At 35.7% G+C, this 22,662-nt stretch overlaps 3 protein-coding genes across 3 annotated transcripts in view; 2 read left to right on the top strand and 1 right to left on the bottom strand.

Moving 5' to 3' along the window:
- Positions 1-3,573, bottom strand: part of cnot6l (CCR4-NOT transcription complex, subunit 6-like) — a 24,821-nt gene extending 21,248 nt beyond the window's left edge. The window contains exons 1-2 of the mRNA XM_015031373.1: positions 3,452-3,573; positions 830-951 (exon numbers count right to left, since the gene is read on the bottom strand). Of these exons, the coding sequence (XP_014886859.1) occupies positions 830-941 (112 nt within the window). The 5' untranslated portion in view covers positions 942-951; positions 3,452-3,573. The remainder of the gene's footprint in view (positions 1-829; positions 952-3,451) is intronic.
- A 946-nt stretch (positions 3,574-4,519) lies between these two features.
- On the top strand, positions 4,520-14,989 carry mrpl1 (mitochondrial ribosomal protein L1). Its single transcript, XM_015031372.1, has 9 exons — positions 4,520-4,619; positions 5,768-5,876; positions 6,570-6,837; positions 8,145-8,228; positions 8,662-8,733; positions 8,827-8,938; positions 10,258-10,358; positions 10,602-10,683; positions 14,821-14,989. The coding sequence occupies exons 1-9, from the start codon at positions 4,589-4,591 to the stop codon at positions 14,922-14,924; spliced, it is 963 nt and encodes a 320-aa protein (XP_014886858.1). The 5' UTR covers positions 4,520-4,588; the 3' UTR covers positions 14,925-14,989.
- A 4,419-nt stretch (positions 14,990-19,408) lies between these two features.
- Positions 19,409-22,662, top strand: part of fras1 (Fraser extracellular matrix complex subunit 1) — a 277,569-nt gene continuing 274,315 nt past the window's right edge. Inside the window, exon 1 of the mRNA XM_015031370.1 lies at positions 19,409-20,107. Within this exon, the coding sequence (XP_014886856.1) occupies positions 20,038-20,107 (70 nt within the window). The 5' untranslated portion in view covers positions 19,409-20,037. The remainder of the gene's footprint in view (positions 20,108-22,662) is intronic.

Genomic DNA, 22,662 nt, shown 5'->3' with positions numbered 1-22,662 from the left:
GTTGATTCCACTCAAAACAACAATATTATTGTTTCTCACAATAACTTCTGGGACAATTTATCGTCTAGCAAAATTTGGAATCGTGACATGCCTAGCGATGCAATAATCTGATATCAATATCTGTATCAGTTCCGATATAAAAAAAAACCTAGATTGGGTATTGGTGGCAATGTATCAAATCCACTTGTGCAGATCTATTCAGTTTAAATCTATGCTTTGTACTCTGAGCAAAATAATAAATAATAAATATTATTTGTTTAAGTACAATATTACGAAATTTGTTTGTTGCAGTTTAATTTGTACATGTTTGACCAAGTGGGAGTAAACCTATTGTTCTTTCATCTGTTTCCATTTCTGTATTATTTATTTTACAGTGGTTCTTCTACTCCTGAGTCCAGTGACTGAATAAATTAAAGTTGCTTTTACGTGTTCGGCCAAACTTGTGAAGTTATTGGTGCATTTAAGTGTGCTATACTGGTGCAGAGTTATCAAATAAATTTGAAATTCAATAAATTTATGTCTGAGTTTTAATTTTTTTTTTTTTATAAATTCAGCACAGTGTTTCCTTATCGGAACGGTATCAACCGATGCTAAACCTCAGATATTTGTATTGGAAGTGAAAAAAAGTGGATTGGTGTATCTCTGGACTTCCTCTGTGGTTCAGTCTGAATTGAAGAAGCTATTTTGTCTTTTGAAATGTCTTCAAGAGATAAAAGAGAAGACAACCAGCTGCATTTGACCGAGCCATCTTGGATGTTTCTTTAGCTGAACATTTTGAACTCAAAGCTTTGGGATTTATTTCCCGTTAACTAGAAGCAGTCGGACTAACCGGTTATCTCGAGCTCGTTCCAGTGAGACTTCTTCCCATTGGCCGCCTCCTCAGCTGACATGATGGTGTAACATCTGCGGGGATCTGGAGGATCATATTTTTCCTTTGGCATACCTGTTAATCTGAAACAAAAACAAAGCAAACAGAAACACTGAGTCCAGCTTTTAATTCAGGGAGAAAAACTTTAAACTTAAGGAGCGAAAAAAGAAGTTTTGTAAACAGATTTCAAGAAAAGAAGAAGTTGGAAGAAAAAAAGCTGCTGGTTCTTTATTAAGACAATGTTTTTTTCCGGGGTGACGCATGATACCGCTTCAACTGAATCATACATCGTAAGGCTGGAGATGTAATTTTAAACAGCTGCTTTCCAGGACGGCCTGAACATTTCTGCCTGCACGAATGTCTGTTTTCTCATCCCAACCTTTTCTTTTATCGAGTTTCTTTTACAGATACATCAAAACCCTGTCAATCACCACCAAAGAACTGTGTGTAATAGCTATAATTCATAATTTTATGAGTAAAGACACAAAAAGTTTTATACATACTTCAGGAAACTTGTTTGTTTTTCTGAGTATTGGTAAAATAGGGATGAACTATTTTTGTGAAATCAATAAAATAACGATAAAAGTGAATTTTCTTCAGGATACATTGAAATGTATTTAGATTTAATGAAGCTCTCGTGGAAACAGCAGTGGAGAAAATAATAAAACCAACAGTCCTGCAAATACTTTCAGTTACTGGGATTCTCAGAGATCATTTGCTGTAATTCAACTTTAAGTCAATAAATCATAATTTCTTATCACAGCAAGAATTTTGTAAAGATAACTAAACGATACGGTAAATGTTAAATTTGCATTTTGGGAAAAATTACTTCTAGGATTAGTTTTAATACAACATACATTTACTTTTACTTGTGTAATACTTTTAATGTCAATAAACAAAGAAGAAATGTGTTTTAACCAAAAATGGTCCAGAAATAAACACAGTTTATATCAAAGTGAGACCTCCTGTTCATACACCTGCTTTGTTTTTCTGATGTTTTCTCTGTTGAACCTGTTGAGCCATTTATAGAGATCAAGAAAATAAAGTAAGTGCTATTTATTGTCGCTTCACCCTCTACTAGCATTTTTATATATACATCACCAGCAGGAAGTTTGAATTTGGAAAGTTTTATATTTGAAAAAAGTAATTTGTAAAAGTGTTTTTTCTGCCTGAATTTATGATTTCTTACTTTTTTCTTTCAGTCTTTAAATACCAGAATTTGTACATAGTTTTTCTCTATCTGATTAAATCATTTTTAAGATATTAAATCAAGTATTCCAGTACTTTTCATATTTACTTGAGTAATTTGAGTAGGATCTAATAAGTTTGTCTTCTCCCCACTCCTTTTCTAACTGGATATAAACGTTTGGTTATGTATTTGATATATTTTTTGTTTTCTTTGTAATTATTTTATTTTTTCTCTGACCTTTACTTGTTTGAAATAAATAAGGATTCCATTTCAATTTCTTGGATGGCTACTTTTTACTTTCACTTGAGTAAAAATATGTTGAAGTAGCTACTCATTTTGTATTCTAGATCTGCGTTTTAGAATTTTTTGTTTTTATTTTTTACAAAAAATATATATTTTGACTGGAGCTTTCTATATTTATAAAACAAAAAAGTAATAATTCTTGGCCTGTTTGGTTCTACAACTAATAATTACTCTTTTTCTAACATGACTTTATTCTCCTTGCTGGTAACATCATATATAACCCCAGACACCCCCCATCCCTAGAAAATTGAGGAGGTATTTATTTAACATGCATGTCTGTGCAGAACATGTAACACACCTGTAGCATGGGAGCGTTTTTGCAGCAGCATGCAGACTAACCTGAGAAGTGCTGCAGAACTTTCTGCCTGGTGTTTATGCAGCAGCAGACATGAGGTTGGCCAAGGCGAACAAGTTTGGAAAAGAATTGCATAACCTGTTTACACATTACTGGGTCACAAGCAAGGAGCAGGGTGACATATGACCCTGCTGGCATCTGTTCATATCACAGAACTACACTTCCAGAGGAAACTTTCATCACACCCATGCAGGGATTTTACATATTTAGACTCTGAACTTCAACTAATCACTAAAGTTTTTTTTTTCCTGCAAACTTGGAAATTGTCGCCTTAAACTCTGAGGTTTGTAATTTTACGAGGTGGGAGAGTTTTTTTTAAATGGGAGAAAATGTAGCAATGCCAACTGCACAGACAGCTGAAGGACGACACTCCAAACATAGCTGTAGTGTCAAAAGTAGCCAGACGGGCCCGTTGGGAAGAAGTTCGGCTCAGCAGCTGTCACACCTGACCCCAGAGTCAATACAAGTGTCAGATAATTGATAAAATTGATAACACTTATCATATTGACACATTAATTTAAACAGCGATAAAAACAGCACACAGCCGCGTTCACCGGGGAGCGCCTTCGAAGCAGCGGGCTGGATTAGTTCGGCTGTCGGCAGCTGTGCGCTCGACACCAGGGCTCACTGGGGCTCACTGCCGGGGAGAAGATCTGCCAGGAGCGGGTTTAATCTGACTCGGAACCGACCCGTGTGGACGTGTTCTGTGTGAACGCGAACCGAGGCGGGACTTTACCTTCATTCGGGGGCGGCAGAAGACGGTTTATGAGGGGAATTAGCAGCGACATGCAGACGCGCCTCTGGAACCCGTGTAGACCCCTGAACGTCTCGGAAACAGAAGGAAGAACAACAAACGCGGCTTCCGCTCGTCCCCGTCACTCTCCCGGAGCGCGCCTACAGTGTTAAACAACATTTCTGTGTAACCAAATTTAATAAAACTTTTAGCGATTAGAAACAAAACATAAATTATTATTATTATTATTATTATTATTATTATTATTATTATTATTATTTTCTCTTTCTGTCTTTCTTTCTTTCTTTCTTTTTTTCTTTCTTTAATTATTTATTTATTTGTTTGTTTATTCATTCATTTATTTATTTTATGAATGACTAACCTTCAGAAAGAAAGAAATATCCATCAGGACCATGCTAAGTGTGGGCTTGTTAAAGAATCCAGATGTAATGTTGAATAACTCAACAACTAGATTTGAACTGTTTTAGAATTTAAGATTTTAAACTAGAGTTGATCAAAGGTACTGTAGTTTATAAAATATATCCATGTGGTTTGAAAACCTTTCATCTTCCAACCTACAAAAGGACAGTTGAAGAGACATGGAAACCTCACTTTCAGCAAAAGGTGGGTACTTTGTTTTTATTTTGTTAGTAATTAAATGTATTTATTTGTTAGTAAAAAAATATACATATTGAGAACAAGCCTCTTTAAAACCAAAAATTTATACTAGAAGTTAAAATTCCCTTTTGTTTCTATCTATATATATTTTATTGTCTTCTATTATGCAGATGGGTATTCATTGACGATGTAATAATGAAATCTTCCAAATATTTTTATATGCACTCAGTTTATTGTTAAAAGTATTCTAGATTCTGTCATCTAAGCTTAACATTTAATGTCAAACTTTTAAGTGCTTTGAATAAAGATTCAATACATAATTTATACTGAATGCAAGATCTTAAATGTGCGGAATAGAGCGTTTCTTTTAACGTAAATGATTTACCACTGAGTGTTTATTACAAACCACAGTAGATAAATTAAACTTCCATTGTCTGATTTTTAAAAGTTTAGATTCGACCCTTTTGTCAAGCGGAACCAAAAAACCGGCTTTTGTTTTCACACGGACCGCTAACAGCAGATATGGCAACCTGCACGCGGAATGTTTGGAAAGGTCAGTTTTTGTTATGTTTTCATTTCCTAATTTATTTAGAGCATGTTTCAGCTTTATAATGTTTTGTATTATTTTTTGGGTATATTATTTGGGTCGTGAGGACGACGAGTTCTTCAAACCGTCCGGTTCTATGTTCCGATCTAGAAATACATCCGAGATTGCACCTCTAATGCTAACAGATTGATGCCCGCAGCCTTAATTTGTTTTCCCGTTCACTTTTCTATGTAACCACGTCTTGTATGAGCTGCTAAGTAATTGAACATTGAGGTAATTAAAACTTTATCTGACGTCACAGTGCATAAATATAGTTTCTGTCATATTCACTCTTCATTGTTATCAGAGGCGGTCCTAGCCTGTTCGGTGCCCTGGGCGAAAAACATTCAGAGCCCCCTGTTGCTGCTTTTTCAACCAACCATGACATTTTACTTAAATTTCCAAATGCCACTCACACACAATGAAAATTTATTTTCTATCTAATTGATCTAATTCTCTATTTAAAAGGCTACAAGATTGTTGCTAAGTAAAATAGAGTGATTATAGAAAGCTAGCATAACTTTCCAAACTCATGTGAAGTTATACTGACATAGAAAACAGCTATAAACTAATACATAAAGAAACAGGCCTACATTTATTTCCAATTTGTGAAATACTAAGATTAGGGGGCGTAGCAACATCCCTTCCAATTAATGGATATTTAACACGATCCACAACACAACGTCATTGCCATTAGTAATTATAGTTCTAGTTGTTGAAGTTTAGTTTTATAAGACTTACATTCTTAAAAATAGTAATATTTTGTGTTGAAAACCAAATATGACATCTCAAGCAGCTAAACGAAAACAACAAAGCTAATGTAGCCTGTATCAGAAACTCCTACTGATTGTTATGATGATTTTATTTTGAGGCGTTCATTAATTTGTTTGAGCTGTTCTTTTTTCCAAGGGGAAGATATTCCACGACCATCTGGGCCCCATTTCAGAAAGCAGGATTTACGAAGTCTGAGTAGAAAGTAGATACTCTGAATTAACCTTCCTCAAAGTTTTCAGTTTCAGGAGAAATCGACTGGGTATCTCAAGGAATTGAATTGGATTAAATCAGGTTGAAACACGTTCTGCTTCACCTGTTTTATGTTTTTCTCTCTTGCTCAGTTTTGTCAGGATGTCAGAAGCAGCTGCTGAGCGCCGGCGGTCCCTCGTACTTAGCCGTATCTCAGGCGGCACCGAGGACTCTACCCATCCGTACCTACGCAGCTGTCAGGTGAGTTAGCATCTCTGCTGTGAAACCTCAGCTTCGTCCTGCCGTGTTTCAAATCCCTCCTACTTATGACGGCCTATCAGGGGAGATTTGGAATAAGAAAATGTGAAAAAAGCAGTAAATTTCCACCAACCAACCCAGACATCTCTTTAGAAAATTTAATAGAAAAACGTGGAAATTTCGAAGTCGGAAAAGTAAAACATTTTCAAGAAAAAACTTTGAAATTTTGGGATTATTCTAAGAAATTGAAAAAGATTGAAAAGTTGAAAACTTGTTGAGAAAAAATTTGAAGTGTCTCGATTAATCTCAGAATTCTTCTAGAGAAAAAGTGGAAATTTATGAATTCGAAAAGAGAAAAAAAATTACATTTGAAACTCAAAAATCTTAGTTTATTTCCAGAATTTGCATGAGATTAATATCAAAATTTCAGATTTTTTTTCTCAAAAATCTTTTATTTTGCAAGGTCAGAATTTTATTTAATTTTTTTAGAAAATTTCTGCAATTAAGCTCAAAATTTAGAATTTTTTTTCTTTGCAAATTTTCAGCTTTTCAAATAAATTTTTTAGATAAAAACTTGGAAATTTTTGAGGTTGAAGTCCAAAATTTCTGAGTTTTTGTTGGTAGAAATTTACTCTTCTTTTTTTTCTCCATTGTGTACAATCGTCCTAACCCTTTGTCGTACTTGTCGACCGGCAGGGCCCTGAAGAAGGACAAAAAGGAGGAGGCAAAGAAGGAAGAGAAGAAAGAGAAGCGAGTCATCGATGACAAAGATAGGCCCAAGCCTTTTGGGAAGACCGCCTGGGTTCCTGTGGATGACGTCTACGTTAAGCGGTTCTATGCCAGGGTCATCCACAGCGCCGCAGACAGCATCGACATGCTGAAGAGGTTCCAGAAGCTGGACTTCACGCCCGCCGATCAGCCCGTCTACATCGACCTGAAGCTGGACATGAAGCTGGAGAAAAAGGTAGCGCTGCCTCTAATCAGCGAGCGAACCTCGCACCAACAGCACAACGAGACGTTTTACAATATCTTAATTCATTCACTAAAAGAGGAAAAATCATGAGAGTAAATTTATATTACAAAAACACAGTGGTACAAATAAAGTTTTAATATTATATCAGAATAAAATCATAATATTATTAGAATGAACAATAAAAATGTTGCTGGATGATAAAATGTCCCAAAAATCATTACGATAAATGATAATATTGTCATTTTAAGACCATTTTCAAGTAAATTTTTGATCATGTTAAAATAATGAAAGTTTGCTTTCTCAGACATTAACAAACTTAAATTTTGAGAAGAACCTTTAACATTGAAACTAGAAAATATGGCTGAAGCATCACAATATAAACGTTTTATATCAGTTGATATTGATCATTCTTGATATTTTTTTTGCTTTAAATATCTGAAATACCGCTAAACTGGTGTGGTCACCTTTCCTGTTTGATCCACTCAACGCTGTTTTTTATTTTTAAGCAGTTATGAGACAAGGAGGGGGAACCTGAAACTGCTGCTGCGCCAGTTACTCAACAGGTTGTTGCTAGGCAACCAAAGAGCGGGAGAGTTAGCTGATTCCAGTAGAGGTTGAGCAGCTAAAGCCTTTCCTCTGTCCACATCCCCCAGAATGCAGTGCGGTTCTTATATATTGAATGTTGCATCAGACGTATTTCTATTAATATTGATCGCAGTAAAACACAACCACCTAAAACAATAAATTAAACAGGAATAAAAACCAAACACAACCAAAACCATAATTAAAATGGATTATACCGACACTCTTCACTGTAGCTTTGGACATTTTGGGTTTTCAAGCATCAGATGCAGGAATCAGTTCTGTGGAAATCCCTTCTGAATGTTTACTTAACACAGTCCTGTTGGACCTTCTGGTTCTGATGGAGAACCCTGACCCGATCTGATCAGTTAAAACCAAATTTAACCAGTCACTCTTGGCAGGTTTGTTAGGATTCATTTCCTCCTTTTGCACTTGACTGGCGCTGATCTGAGTCGTGCAGATGATGCATCAATCACTGCGGAGCGGAGCGGTGGCTGGAAACGCTCAGAAGTTTGTTTCCTCTGGTCCGCAGAGACCGGCTTCCTCTCATCCGTTTCCACAGATCTAATGTTCCCATACATAATGAATCACTCTGGAGACAGGAAGGTTTAATTTCTGCCACTTTCCCTCCATTTATCCTTTATCTTTTATCTTCCTGCAGCATGCTGACTGCTCAGAACAACTGAACAATGTTTTCTTCTTTTGTCTCTCCTCAGAAAAAAGTCGACCCCTTCGTCAGCACCGTGCATCTACCGCATCCCTTCAAGACAGAGATGAACAAAGTTTTGGTTTTCACTGAGGTAAAAACTTTAATCCTTGTTCTGACAGAGGAAGATTAGGGACACGGAAAAAAAAATCCTCAGAATGCTGACTTTTTCCAGAGAAATCTGATTTTCATCTCAGAATTTTTACTTTTTCAGAATTATGATTTTTTCTCAGAATTTTGAAGTCTGAATTCTGAGAAAAAAAAGTCTGGATAATTTTTTTTTAAGTGGCTCTAATTGTCTTCTGTCCCATCATTTTTTTTTTTTAAGGCATTCATAGTGATTAATAGTTTTCATTTTCTATAAGCACGATTCAGATGTGCATAAACAGCACATCTGAATTGTTGTTTGATTTGACTTGTAGCTGATATTTTATATTACGGGTTATAAAGTGCATGAACATGTTAACCACCTAAATAAATGAGCTCTGACTGATTTCCTAAAGTGCCTCTTCTGTCTGTTTCTGCAGGATTCTGGTCAGGCTACATTTGCTAAGGAGAACGGAGCAGCTTTTGTTGGAGGAGCAGAGCTCATTCAGCCGGTGGGTTGATTGGTTTTCTCTGCACAAATATGAGAAAACTCAGATTTTCTCAGTTTGTAGAGCATAACGGGATCCGATAAATCTCTTTTTCAGATTCTGGACGATGAGATTTCAGCCGACTTCTACGTTGCAGTTCCTGACATGCTGACGAAGATTGTACCTCTGAAAAACAAACTGAGGAAGAAGTTTCCAAAGAGCAAACGAGGTAAAATGAGGGTTCAGCTCCTTCGTTTGATGGTCTGTTGCATCAGAGCAATGCAACGAATGCAATCGTCTTTCAAAGGCTCCTCAAAATGGAGTCGTAGTTGTTTTGTTTTTTCAGCTTTGAAAGCTCAGAAAGTGTTTCATTTTCAAAAATGAACAGATTTTTATTCACTTTGGAGAAAATTCTTAGGCTCTAAAGTTGATCGAAAAAAATCTAATACTTCAAATGTTTAAAGACAAACAATTTATTCTTCTCCACATTAATCTAAGCTAATCTTTTTATCAATTTGTTTTGTATTTATTTTATCAATGTGTCAATTTCTATTGTTATTAAAGGTTAATGGGAACTCCAGAAAATAGATTTTTATATCTATAGTTGGGAAATTATTGTATTGTTTATCATTTATCATGTTGATAAATTTCTTATCGTAATAAGAATTTTAATTTATCATTCTTATGATAAATTCCAGTTACTGATGTTTAAAACTCTCCAAAACCTTTTGTTGAGATTGTTAATTTTACTATTTTCCTCACTGTTTGTTCAATGAGTGTATCAATAAATATTGATAAGTTTACTAAATTAACCCTTTTCAGCTGAGTCCTTGATTATAGAAGAGATTTTCTCCTCTTTTCTTTATTTGTTGACATAATTTGTGGTGAAAAATAAATTTGTTGCTCTGTCACCAACACAGTCGAAAACCAGATATTTACGTACACTGTAAAAAAAATCAGGCTAAACTTGTCCTGTAAAATCTGTTGGAAACGACTAAATCTTTTTCCTAAATGTTCAGGACGATGACGGACATTTACTCGGAAAAGCCGAAACGATGATTCAATCACTTTGTAAGCGTCTGATTGGTTAATTTGCAACATTTCAGTTAAAATTAGTCACATCTGGGGGTGTATTTTAAAGAAAAACCCTTAAACAAAATGCTTTATTCTGGTAAATTATGGGAGAAATTAAAATAAATCAGCCAAGACACCAGAAGGAGAATTAATTATTTAAACAAAATCTCAAAACAACAGCCAAGAAGTTGAACTCCATTGTGAGATATTTTGGAAGAAAACTCAAAACATTTGCCCCAAGTCTTACACTTTAAATGGTAATTTTCATAAATCCTTACAAATTATTATTCTAAACATTTAGCAAATAGAAAACAGGAAATGTTTAGTCTGATTTAATGTCTCAGAGAAAAAAAAAAGTTGTCTTTTTATAAATAAAAATGATAAATATCTGGTTCCAACTTGAGGTCCAGATGCTTGAATTATGATATTTTTTGTATTTCTCATGTCTACAGAAATGTTTCTGTTTAACTGCAGGTACCGTAACCAACAATATTTCCCAGGCGTTGCAGTTGTTTAAAACGGGTCATGAGTACCAGGTGGAGAGCGACTGCTTCGTTAGGACCCAGATAGCCACGGTACGTCCAACATGGCTGCCGCAGAAAGTGTTGCTATGGTTACTCACAACAAACTGCATGCTAGGCTGAACAAAACCAAGCAAACAGCAGAAATTAAGATTTTTCTCATTTTCTATGCCTACATAAGAATGGCATTTCCTAAAAAAAAAAGGTTTGTTTGAATCCTAGAAGATGAAGGCAGAACTTTAGGACCGAAAGTTAAAAATTAAGCTGAATTTTTTTCTTGTTTTTACCTTTGTGTAGCTTGACATGCCCAGTGAGCAAATCTTCGCCAACCTGCAGGCGATCCTGACCGACGTCTGTTCACGCCGACCGGCCAGCCTCGGTATGTTCTCCAAAACCAACAAATAAATCACACACTTCCTGTTTAGAAGAAGGTTTGTAAAGAGAAACGTATTGAATTTCAGCAGCTTTAACCTTCAGGTGGACTTTAAATTTCAGATTTACAGACAGGAACGTGACATTTAACAGCCAGCAAGACTTTGTGTTTTTCTGCAAACAATTTCAGTTAGGTGTAGGGCTTTCACAAAAAAATCTATTAATCACATAATAAATTAAAACTGGCTCAATAATTTCCATTTGCATTGTTTATCATTTTTCTCTTCTCTCTCTTTCTGCCAAAAACTGGATGATAAATATCTTCAGTCTGATGCTTTGGTTACAACTAATAAATTTTTTTAAAGAAAAAGTTTGTTTACAGCGACTTCATAATTAATTTCATTTGTTTTGGAGATTTGAAATGTCTTCCAGTTCCAGTGTTAAATGTTGATTAGAATGTAATGTTTATTGATCTTTGGGAATGTGTTCTTGCATTACTATGACATTGTCATTGTATTTCTTGACAAATGATCTCAAAACAACAATATTATCGTTTATCACAATAAAGTCTGGGACAATTGATTGTCCAGCAATTTGTTGTAACAGGTCTGGATATGTGGGAGTTTTTAGAGAGAGAATGAAATCTGCTAAAATTTAATCTGCATGCATTCTTATTCATAATTTATGGAAATAATGCAGTTTAAAGTCTGGGGTAAAGAGAAAACGTTAAATGTTAAAGTCTAAATATTTGTCATGTTTACTTCTCTTAAATAGTTTCCTTAAAGTCAGGCATATCCTTGTTTCCTGCGGTTTTTCTGATGTCTCTATTTACCCTCACTATTAAGGTTTGGAGTATAATCTTCAGTTGATGGCTCCTCATTACAGCGAGAGGCTGAAATGGTGTAAAAACTAATTTAATTAAAGATTATCTGTACAAATTGTCACCAACATTTGTGCCTCAGCAGAGCTTTCAGAAACACAGAGGAGGTTTTAATTAAACCCTCAAGTCTGCACATAAAAACCATCTAATGTTCAGGATTTTTACTTCTTTTTTTTTTAAAAAAGTAAATCAAGATATTTTTATATTTACTCATGCATCAAACCTGCTGTGTTAAGAAACATTAGAAAATAATTTTTTTGTACATTTATAAAATGTTACATCTTAAGCATTTATTCAATATTGGGAGACATTATTTCACACAACTTTCTTTGAAGCGACAGAATCCCTGCTTTACCCATTAAAGCTGAAATTACATTTTTTGGAAGGATAATCTCGTGCAATGGATCATCTACTTTTCAAAATGATCATTAAAAACGCAAAATATCAACAAGAACAAAGAAATTATACGACATTAAACAGTTTAAAAACAAGTTTCCAACCTCACTTCATTACCTCAAAAACAAAATAATTAATGAAGCCCACATTAACAAGATAATTTGGTAAATAACTTTGAATCTGTGGGCGTTTTAATCAGTCAAAAACATTAAGATTGTTTTAATATATCCATTTCAATTGAAAAATACTTTATTTATCCCAAAGGGGTATTAAATCTTTTCATATCTTATCATCCAAGTATCTTCAGTCAAGTTATTTTCCTAAACACGAGTTTTTTCTTCTATCAACTGGATCAAACGTCTTTTCATAACATGAAGGGCTACATTTTTATGATGAAAAATAATTTTAAAAAACCCCACAATTTTATTATCTTGCAGACAGATATTAATGAAATATAACTAACAGGAACCTTTTAGGTTGCTGAATAGAAAAATAGAAGATGAAAGTGAAACAGCGAGGTGTTCATTCATACAGAAGCACCATCTGTAGTTGCTGTGGAAGGAAAGTTATAACTTCGCTCCATGAAGTGTATTAACCCTCAAAATCAGGGGTCCCCAAACTTTTTCCTGCGAGGGCCACATAGCTGTTCCTTTCTGTGGTCGGGGGCCGGTCTTAGTTTTTGCAGTAAAAAAAAACAAAGAAATTCTTGGCGGCGGGGGGGGGGAGAGACGACGACACTTTTGGATAGATTTTTACCCAGAATGCAAATGGAAAAAACCGTGAGTGAAACGGTGACTGACGAGTATATATTCCATTGAGGGAAAGTAAGTTTCACATTTGCTCAAAAGCCCCCTGGTGGTTGAAGAAAAATCCAAATATAACCCGGAAAATACAATATATGAAAAAAAAACACTGAATGCTCTCTGGTATGAGCAGGCGAGCCGGATCGGGCATTGTTCAGGGGGCCGGACCAAATGACGTGGCGGGCCGGATCCGGCCCGCGGGCCGGAGTTTGGGGACCCCTGCTCAAAATCATACATTTGTTCCCCATCATGCTACACTTTTTTCTGTCATGGCTCCGATTTCCTGTCGTTACATCCTTCGTAGCACTTAAGTCTTTTTTTTAATAAACTGGCGCTGTCCTGGCTAAATAAAGCGCTATTACGGTGAAACTTAAGGAACTTGCCGAGACTTTATGTTAATTGAACAGCCTAAAGAGCTTGTTGAGTGTTTATATTTCAAAACAGAACCGCATAAGGTGCATTTTCCGTCCCTCATCGGTCTGTTTGGACCGTTACTCTTTGCTGTTATGCTACGACTCCACCATCTTGTATTTATGGCTCCGCTTAAAATGACCAGCGGCGCCCTCTGCTGGATGGCGGCCAAACTGCAACAATAACAGACTGTCTAAGGCTAAGCGGATATTATCAGTTAATCGATTGGAATTAATTTTAATCTTAAACTATTAATAGACAATCAATTGTAATTAATCAGGAGCATATTCGCCGATATTTGAGTTTGTGCCAGAGACAGGGTCGAGAGGACTCTTCCGGTTTAATTACCATTTCTTTCTTCTTCTGTATTTACTTTAATGTGCTTCAAGAGTCGTTTGGAGCCGAGCGAATGGCTTCTGAGTGGGCGGAAACAAGAGGGAGCTTCACGGATGAACACTTAAAACAAAGAAAACGAGCGTGGAAATGTAGCGTGTGGGTGATTAGAAGTAAAATAAAACCCAGGGGATTATGGGAATTATTTTTAAAAAGCACAGCACTGAAAATGCTGATGATCAGACAACAGGAAACACGATGCTGAGAGGACTGTTTGTCTGGAAGATAAAAGTAAAATCAAAGCAACAGAAAGCAGGAGGGAGATGGAAAAACTCAGTCAGATTCTTTATATTGTGTTAATGATTGTTTTATGATTTAGAGATGCTCTAATGTTCTGAATAACTTCCCACAGATTATTTTGTACATTAATGTCACGTTAGAGTCCAGACCTGAAGTTTAATTTCATTCGGCTGTGGTTGGGCGCTGAGAGTTTTATTTTTACTTTTTTTTATATTGTTCATTTGTACAAGTTAATGAAATATTTCAAAATACTTGCATTTCAAGTAGGAGTTTTCAAGATTTCAAGCTGCACAGTTTTGTAATAAAATTCAACCTAACATTTGATTAAAAGTCTAAATCAGAAAAACTTTATTTACATTTGAAACTTAATATTTTCATACACCTAATAAAAAGACAGACACATTTTTTCTCACTGTCCGAAGATAAATCAGAATAAACTCTTCTTGTTTTTGGTTAGTTAGACTGACCAAAATTATTTCTATTTGTTAAATGATGAACATTTTCTTTTTCAGACTTATATTTTTGTTTAAATGCTTTCTTAAAAAGCATTTAATTTTGAGGAGGAAAGTCATTTAACATTATTTTTTTATTGTTACAGTGAAATTAATATTTATTATTCCTGATGTCTCAATGAGTTATTGATCTGTGTAATGGAAATAAAAGTTAGCTTAAACTTGAAATGAGGCAAAACTAACTTGCAAGTAACTTTTCTGGAAGAATTATGAGCTTGTTTTGTTAATATTTCCTTAAAATTGTAAAATTGATGAAAAAGTACTCGCCTTATTAGTAAAATAATCTTCCAGTGGAACAAGTACTTTCCCCCCAATAATAAGGAATTATTTACGTAAAACAAGCTTCTAATTCTCGCAAAAAAGTTGCTTATAAGTTAGTTTTGTCTTATTTAAAGTTATTTGCTCTAGAACCAAAAATACTTGGTAAGATTTTGTGTTTTTGCAGTGTAGCAGCTACACCTTGCTAGTGTGAAAGCTTTGGCTGATTTATTTTTCTTTTCTCTGGTCAGGACCGTTTGTTGAGCGGGCCATCATGTCCAGTCAGACCAGCGAAGCCATCTGGTTCCGGACCGAAAGTGTTTTACCTGAAGCAGCTCAGACGGATGAGAAATGACTTCCCTATCAGATTATAAATAATGACCGTACTGAATAAAGATTTTGTTTTTCTGGTTTCCCTCAGAGTTTTTTTTGTTGTTGTTTTAAGGAAATCCCAGTAGATTAAAGTCAGAACCAAAGTTTGATTTTTAAACAAAAAGGACAAACAGGATGAAACTATTCGGTTCTTTCTTTTTATTGTTACATTTTCCTGATATGCATCATTAATCAAAACTTTCTACAGTTCTCCAGTTAAATTCACAAACTTTAAGGAGTTTATTTTGACATTTTCTAATATCTGATTTCTGCATGTCTCATTTGAAACTCAATTTGAAATCTTAACAAATTAATGGAGCATTTTTCATGTTTTAAATTTAATTTATTGTTGTTGTATGGAAAACAATTTATCCACTATTTCAAACATTTTATGTTTTTTAATGATTTTTTTCTCCAGCATCTTGAAAATGTTTGATATAAATGACCATTAAGGACTTTACATGGGATACAAGTCACCCTGCTGTAAAAACACAAAATGTTTTTCCTGATCCACATATAATTCTCACATATTAAAGCTCTAAAATATTTAATTTTTTTTTATTAAATCTACAGTGCAAAGCTTAAAAATAATGACAGTCTTGTGGACTCTTATTTTCTTTAGGGTATCTTTCAAACTGCTTTAAATTACAAAATGTTCGGTGATTGTCTTAGATTGTTATAATTTTATGACAAGTCTACACTAAAAAGAAGAAGCAGGTTATTCACCTTTAAAAAAATTGAGGTTATGTGTTTCAAGTAACCGAATTAAGTTTGTGTTTAAATTTTGTTAAACATAAAAAACAAAAGTTTGGGTGTAATACCGCCTGATGCACACCAGGGGGCAGTGTTTACACGATGTGCTGCTGAGTTTCTGCAGCCTGTTGAATCTTCAACATTTCCTTTCGGGAAACGTGAAAACTAAAGAGCAGTTCAGATGTTTTATGTGATCTGGATCATTCGGGCCAGTTTTAGTAGAACAGTCCGGTTTTAGGGTCAAAAACCCTAGCATAAATAGTTATATCTCAGCTTCTTCAGGATTTTCTCCCATCTGAACACATTGATAAAAAGACTCGCTGCTCATCTTTGAGAAAGTAAGACATGGACATTCATGCTGCTATCTCTCCAAACAGCACAGCCGGGTACAAACATCCGTCCTCAGGTTGACATTTACTGTAAGATAGAGATAAGTCTGAAGTTTTTATTGTTCCCTGGGGGGAATCAGGCAGCAGCTAATTGTGCCAGTGAAAGCTGAGAAAATGGTAAAAGTGATGATAAGAACTTTAATGAGTTAATGTCTAATGGCCCCACCGTCTCCCCAAACTAGGGCTTTTAAAATGTTTCCATATTTTTTACACTTCAGTCACAGAAAGTGTTAAACCCAACAATCCTGTTTGTATTCTGTAAATCTTGAACTTTCAGGAAACATGAAAGCTAAAGAGCAGTTCAGATCATTCAGGCCCAGTTTTAGAACCATCTGGTTCTACTAAAACTGGATTTTTTTTTAGGGTAGAACCGCCTGGTTCTACTAAAACTGGATTTATTTTAGGGTAGAACCGTCTGGTTCTACTAAAACTGAAAGGAAATTGTCAGGCATGCATTGTGGTGAACCTGACACATTTCACCTTTAACAAAATGAAAAAAAAGAAAAACAATCCCAAACAAAACTTTGTCTAATTCAGTTTGTTTCATTTTTCTGCAGAAACAATTTTTTAGTATTGTCAATCCAAAAATTTATTGTAAATTTTGAAATTTGATTTTGAAAAGTAAAAACAAGATTTGACAAAAACTCATAACTTTGCGATTAATCTAAGAAATTTTCTTGAAAAAAAAAACAAGGAAACTTTTAAGTTTTAAAAGTTTTAAGATTTAAAAGTTAAATATATGCTACAAAAAATAAGAAATTTTGAGATCATTCAGAAAATTTCTAGAAAAACCAGGAAATTTCTGAGATGCAGTAATCAGAAATTTGTGGGAAAAAACTCAAAATTTTGGGATTAATGTCAGAAATTTTCTGGAAAAAGATATGGAAATTTCTGAGTTCCAAAAGTTTGAAATTTGGAGGACCCGCCCCCCCCTCTCCCTCTTTCCAGAAATTCTGGAGTTAATGGCAGATATTTAACACGAGAAAGTTGAAGTTAAAGTTCAACTTTAATTACTAAAAGGCTAAAATTTTTAGATAAACTTTTTAACATTACCAGAAAAAATGTGGAACATTTCTGAGTTTCAAAAACTGTAAATTTATGAGGAAAAAAACTGCAATATTTAACGCAATGTCAGAAATTTCACAGAGAAAAACCCAGGTTTCAAAACTTTGAAATTTGGAATAAAAAAATATGGAATTAATCTTAAAAAAACCAAAAACTCTGCAGTTCCAATGGTCAAAAATTTACCAGAAAAAGAGTTAGAATTTTTTTTTCAGCTTTCTGAGATTAAACTCAAAATTTAAAAAACCTTTCTGGCAATTTTTTTAATTTTTCAAGCTCAGAGATGTTATTGTGATTTTTCCCCAGACAATCTAAAATTTATGAATTTCATTTATTTATTTTTGCCGGAAATTTACTCTTCTCTTTTCCATCTACAAATTCCCTATTACACCACCGGAAACTCCTGAGAAAAAAATTAAGATGTTTGGTTTTCTTTTTCTTTTGTTTTTAACCTCCTGTTGGTTTCTAAATCTCTTTGTACTTGTGGTGTAAAATCTCACGCCATCCCTGACCTTTCCAAGTGAGTACAATCTCCGGAGACATCAGAACAAGTCCTGATTCCGAGCTGTGGGTTATAATTAGCCCGTGTGTGCAGACGGCAGCAGCATTAGCAGCAGAAAAAAGGTGAAACTGCTTCTGATCTGCGCTTTTGGCAGAGGACAAAAGGGCTGAGTGAGATCAGGTTTCTGCCATGTGACACTGAGGAATCTCAGACCTGCAGTCCTGATTAAACATTACACTCTGCAGGTAAGCTAGCAGGTTGATGCACACACACACACCAGCTTCATACATACAGACCTAATGAGGAAAAGCTATGATTTACTGGAACTACATCATGCGTTTATGGACGTAGATAAAATATACTGAAATTAGAGATATAATACCCTTCGTTTTGGTGTTTATGAAAAAATTTATTAGCTTTTCGAGCTGATGTGCAGTTTACGTCAGCTGCCGGCAAATTATGGCACTCCATGGCGGTCCGCAAAATTGATCGATTAACTAGATAGAAAAAATATTGGCATTCTAAATATTGGCATTCTGCAGTTTTATTTAACCACTTAAGCTGATTTTATTCGAAATGTAGCAAAGGATGCATCTGCAGATAAAAAAAAATACTTCTAACATCAACATTTGAAAAGCTCAACCATCTGCTTCCTGTTTCATCACACCTGCTGTAAATTGACGCCTTATTTTTGGCTTCTCAATCTGTTAAAGAGATCGTGCAGTCATCTGAATCAGGTATGTTCTGCATCATACATGATAAGGAAATAATAACGTGAAGATCCATATTAATCCCACGTTGCATAGAAAAAGGCTAATTATGGATTTAAGAGTTTTACGACATAAAAACATCCAAAACCACCCAGTGAGGTTTCTGACATGCATTGCTTATTAAAGTAATGATACTTTCTGAACTTTTAAGCATTTAAAAAGTTTCAAACTGAAATTTTAAAGGATTTTATCTGAATTTTATGTCATAGACAAAAGTTTATGAATGGATGGAAGGTGACATGTTTTTCAAAAATATTTAGGGTTTTTCCTCGTAATTTAAATCAAATGCAGCTGCTTTATTTCTGTCCTCTGAGGTTTATTACACTGTAAAATCACAAAATCTTATCAAGTTGGTCTAGTTTGTCGTGCAAATATCATAGTGCGCTTGAAATAAAACAAAACTAACTTGTAACTTTTCAGCAAGACATGAGCTTGTGTTAAGTAAACGCTCCCTAATATTGATGAAAAATCAATATTGATTATTTCACTTATGACAATACATGTTTCCCATATTACAAGTGAAATAGTCTGCCAGTGGAAATACTTTTTACTTTTATACTAATAGGGAATGAAGTCAGAGAATAAAGTTTTAATATTAGTTTTGCCCTGCATGTTGACTTTATGCTGGAAGCCAGGGGTGTCCAAAGTGGGGCCTGGGCGCCATTTGTGGCCCTTGAAAGGATTTTATTTGGCCCCAAGTCAAGAATGGTAAAAATTTAGCCAACAAAACAGAAAACAATAGATGACCCAAAAAGCTTGGAAATTGTTTGTTTTTCTTTTAATAAGGCAACATGATACACAGATTTCATTTAAAAATGTTTATTGTTTAGCAGAAAATCACAGTAAATAAATTTTTGCATTTTTAATTTAATGACATTTATAGTCTGCCAGAGGCTAAAAGTTTGGACTGTAAGTTTTATATTAATAATAAAATGAAAAGGCGCAGAAAGACCCTGCAGGGAGGAGAAATGATTCATTATTTCTATAAACCTCAGATTTTGCAGCAGTAAATGAGATTACAGGACGAATCCCTCAGATGATCCAAATTCCTCTCTCGCTTGTGGTTTAATCCCAATCCCGCAGAAACAGAGTCCCCATCATGTGAGATTATGATCGGTGGAGGAGGGAGGGCGGGATTGTGGAGGCAGCAGCGGACAGAGGTGGGACGTCCTCCCGGGGAGAGGAGGGAGAAGAAGTGGCTGCAAACTCCGACCGCCTCTCTCAGTCATGCGCCTCGGCTTTTAAAGGACTCCCGGCTACTGCTGGTTCTGGTTCTGCTGGGCAGCGGGGCTTTATTTCAAAAAGTGAAGAAGAGTTGGACCGAGCAGTGAGGAAGAGGAGGATACTTTTCCAGGTTACCGGATCTTGCTGCATTCCAACCCCGGAGCGCAGCGCTCAGGACTCGGACCCGGCGCGCTCCGTCTCTCCGGATTTCTTTCATTCTTATTTTTTGTTTTTTATATATATTCATACATTCGCTTCTTCTGGCTCTGTTGGATCTCTGCAGCGATGACGCACAAAGGGAATCGCTTTTATTTCTAACTAGAAACGCTTAAAAGCACAGAGGGGGGTTTCTCCTCCGGAGTGGATCTGGATTTCTCGCCCGCTGCAGGTCCGACCATGAGCGCCGGATGGTGGGTGTTTGTTGGCGCTCTGGTGGGGGTCCTCACCGTCCCAAAAGCGGCACACGGTTGGTGTATTATTTTTGGTCTCTGTTTTTTTTTAAATCCAGTTGTCCGGTTTGTTATGTAGGTCAGGAGGAGTTGTGGAGGGCAATCATGCGCTTCTGCAGCAGAGCTGAGGAGCCGGAATTTGATCTGATTGTGGGTGATTTTTCTCCACACTTCTCTCTGGTGGAGAGGGGAAAGTTGTGATCAGAATGATAACTTTACATTTCACACAGACGTGGGCAGAGTACCCAAAAAATGTACTCAAGTAAGAGTAGAACTACTACAAAATCTTTTTAATTAAGTAAAAGTAAAAAGTATTTGGTAAAAAGTCTACTAAAGTACTAACTGATCAAATGATCAATCATTTAATATTTAAAAATTACATCTTCAGATGGACCAAATTCTAAAGTTAAGCATACATTTTTGTATTTTAAGGATGAAATAAGTAACAAGAAATACAATCAGGCACAATATTTTTTTCCAAATCAGTTTCTTTCAATAAAAAACTTATGAAACTTTACCAGAAGCTGCAGGTGTGAGTCTGTGTCTGGTGAATTTTTGGTTGAAACATGTTTGTTACTCATTCAGTGACATTACCCACAGTGGGTAGAAAGTCCAGAAATGGATGATGGATAGCACTGAGTCATTAGCTTTTCAGCAATCCCTCCACCTGAACAGACATAAAGCAGCTATGGATGTTTTTAGATTATGTTGATTTAGCAACCTGTCAGCAATCTCTCTACATGAACAAGTATTTGGAAAATATACATGTGCTTAGATTGTTGATTTATTAACTTTTCAGCAATTCTTCTGCATGAACGAGCATAGCTGTGGATGTTTTTAGACTATATTGATTCAGTAGCTTTTCAGCAATCCCTCCACTTGAATAAGCAAATGGCAACTGTGGGTGTGTGTAAATGTTTGATTTAGTCACTTTTCAGCCGCCGTTCCATGTTAACAACCCTGAAGCAACTGTGGATGGAGATTATGTCTAGTAACTTTTCAGCAATCCCTCCACCTGAACAAACATGTGACAACCATAGATGTGCATAGATTGTTAATTTAGTAACTTTTCAGTAATCTCTCCACCTGAACAAGCATGTGGTAACTGTGCATTAGATTATTTTGATTTAATAATTTGTTCAGTAATCTCTCCACTTGAGAAAGAAGAAGCAGTGGGCGTGTGTGGATAATGTTGTTTTAGTAACTTTTTAGCAATCCCTCCACATGAACAAGCATCAGGTAACAGTGGATGTAGATTATATTAACTGAATTATTCAGCAATCCCCTCACCTTAACAAGTATGTGGCAACCATGGATTTTTGTAGATTATGCTGATTTGGTAACTTTTCAGCAATCTCTGCACTCAATCAAGCCTGTGGCAACCGTGGATGTGCATAAGTTATGTTGATGTAGTAACTTTCCAGCAATCCCTCCACCTGAGCAAGCACAAGGCAACTGTGGATATGAATAGTTTGTTGATTTAGTAACGTTTCAGCAATCCCATTTCCTGAAAACATGAGGCAGCTGTGAATGTATTTTTCATTTAGTAACTTTTCAGCAATTCCCCCACCTGAACAAGCATGAGGGGACTGTGGATTTTTGTAGATTGTCGATTTAGTAACTTTTCCAGCAATCCCTCCTCTACAACATGCATATGGAAACTGTGGATGTGCGTAGATTATTGTGCTTTAGTAACTTTTCAGCAATCCCCCCACCTGAACAACAAAATGCCAGGAGAAACGCAGCTAGACAGATACATTTTTCAGAGTATCTCAGTCTTTATTAGAACCTGCCTGAGTGGTTGAAAGACAGGCTGTGTGTTTCTACAAAGACACTCAGTTAATGAGAAGACTTCGCGTCTCTTGATCTGCAAATCTGCAAAACTTCAAAGTCAGTTTGAGAATTCAAAGAGAGCCCCGACTAAATTAGGATCAACCGCATGTTTTTATTGTTAACTGTTTACGCTTCACATTCATCAGTCTGTGGCAGAATCTGACCGGAGAAACAGCTTGTTGTGTGAGTTGTGCATTTTTATCCCTCTAAATAGCCAAACGCTTTGAAACTTATCCCTCGTTGCCTCTTAAATATTTATCAGGCTGCATCAAATCAGAAAAAAAAAAAACCCAGCCTGTGCTCAATTACAGTATCCGCTTCCCATGTCTCAGAGCGCGTCGTAGACAGAATCATAAGCAGAACCAGGAAGCAGTTCCTCACCAGAACTGTTCTCTTCCCCTCCCTGAACCTTTTTGAGTCCTGATCTCCTCCAGGAGAGAAAAGATCCACGTTGAAAACTTTATTTTTTACTCCCTGAATCTTTAATCGCCTCATCTCGGCGTGCGTCCAATCTGCCCAGCAGCTGCTGCTTCAGTAGCATTCAAACTTTGATGCTCCTCTGAAAATAAAACACATCAGCTATAAATGTTGGAGCGATATTGACGGCTGCAGGAGGTAACAAGAGGAGGGTGGGCAAAAGGTTGAAGTCAAGGATTGTGCTTTTATATTTATTTATTTTTTTAGCTCAGGTTCCTTTGTAGTCTCCAATACGGTGGTGAATTAGCGCCAATGTAGATAG

The sequence above is a fragment of the Poecilia latipinna genome, unplaced genomic scaffold, assembly GCF_001443285.1.
Source record: "Poecilia latipinna isolate Pla-1442-1.1 unplaced genomic scaffold, P_latipinna-1.0 Scaffold204, whole genome shotgun sequence".
In the NCBI taxonomy this organism is placed as follows: domain Eukaryota; kingdom Metazoa; phylum Chordata; class Actinopteri; order Cyprinodontiformes; family Poeciliidae; genus Poecilia; species Poecilia latipinna.
The sequence above is the reverse complement of the archived record's forward strand: the minus strand, read 5'-3'. Positions and strand labels throughout refer to the sequence as shown.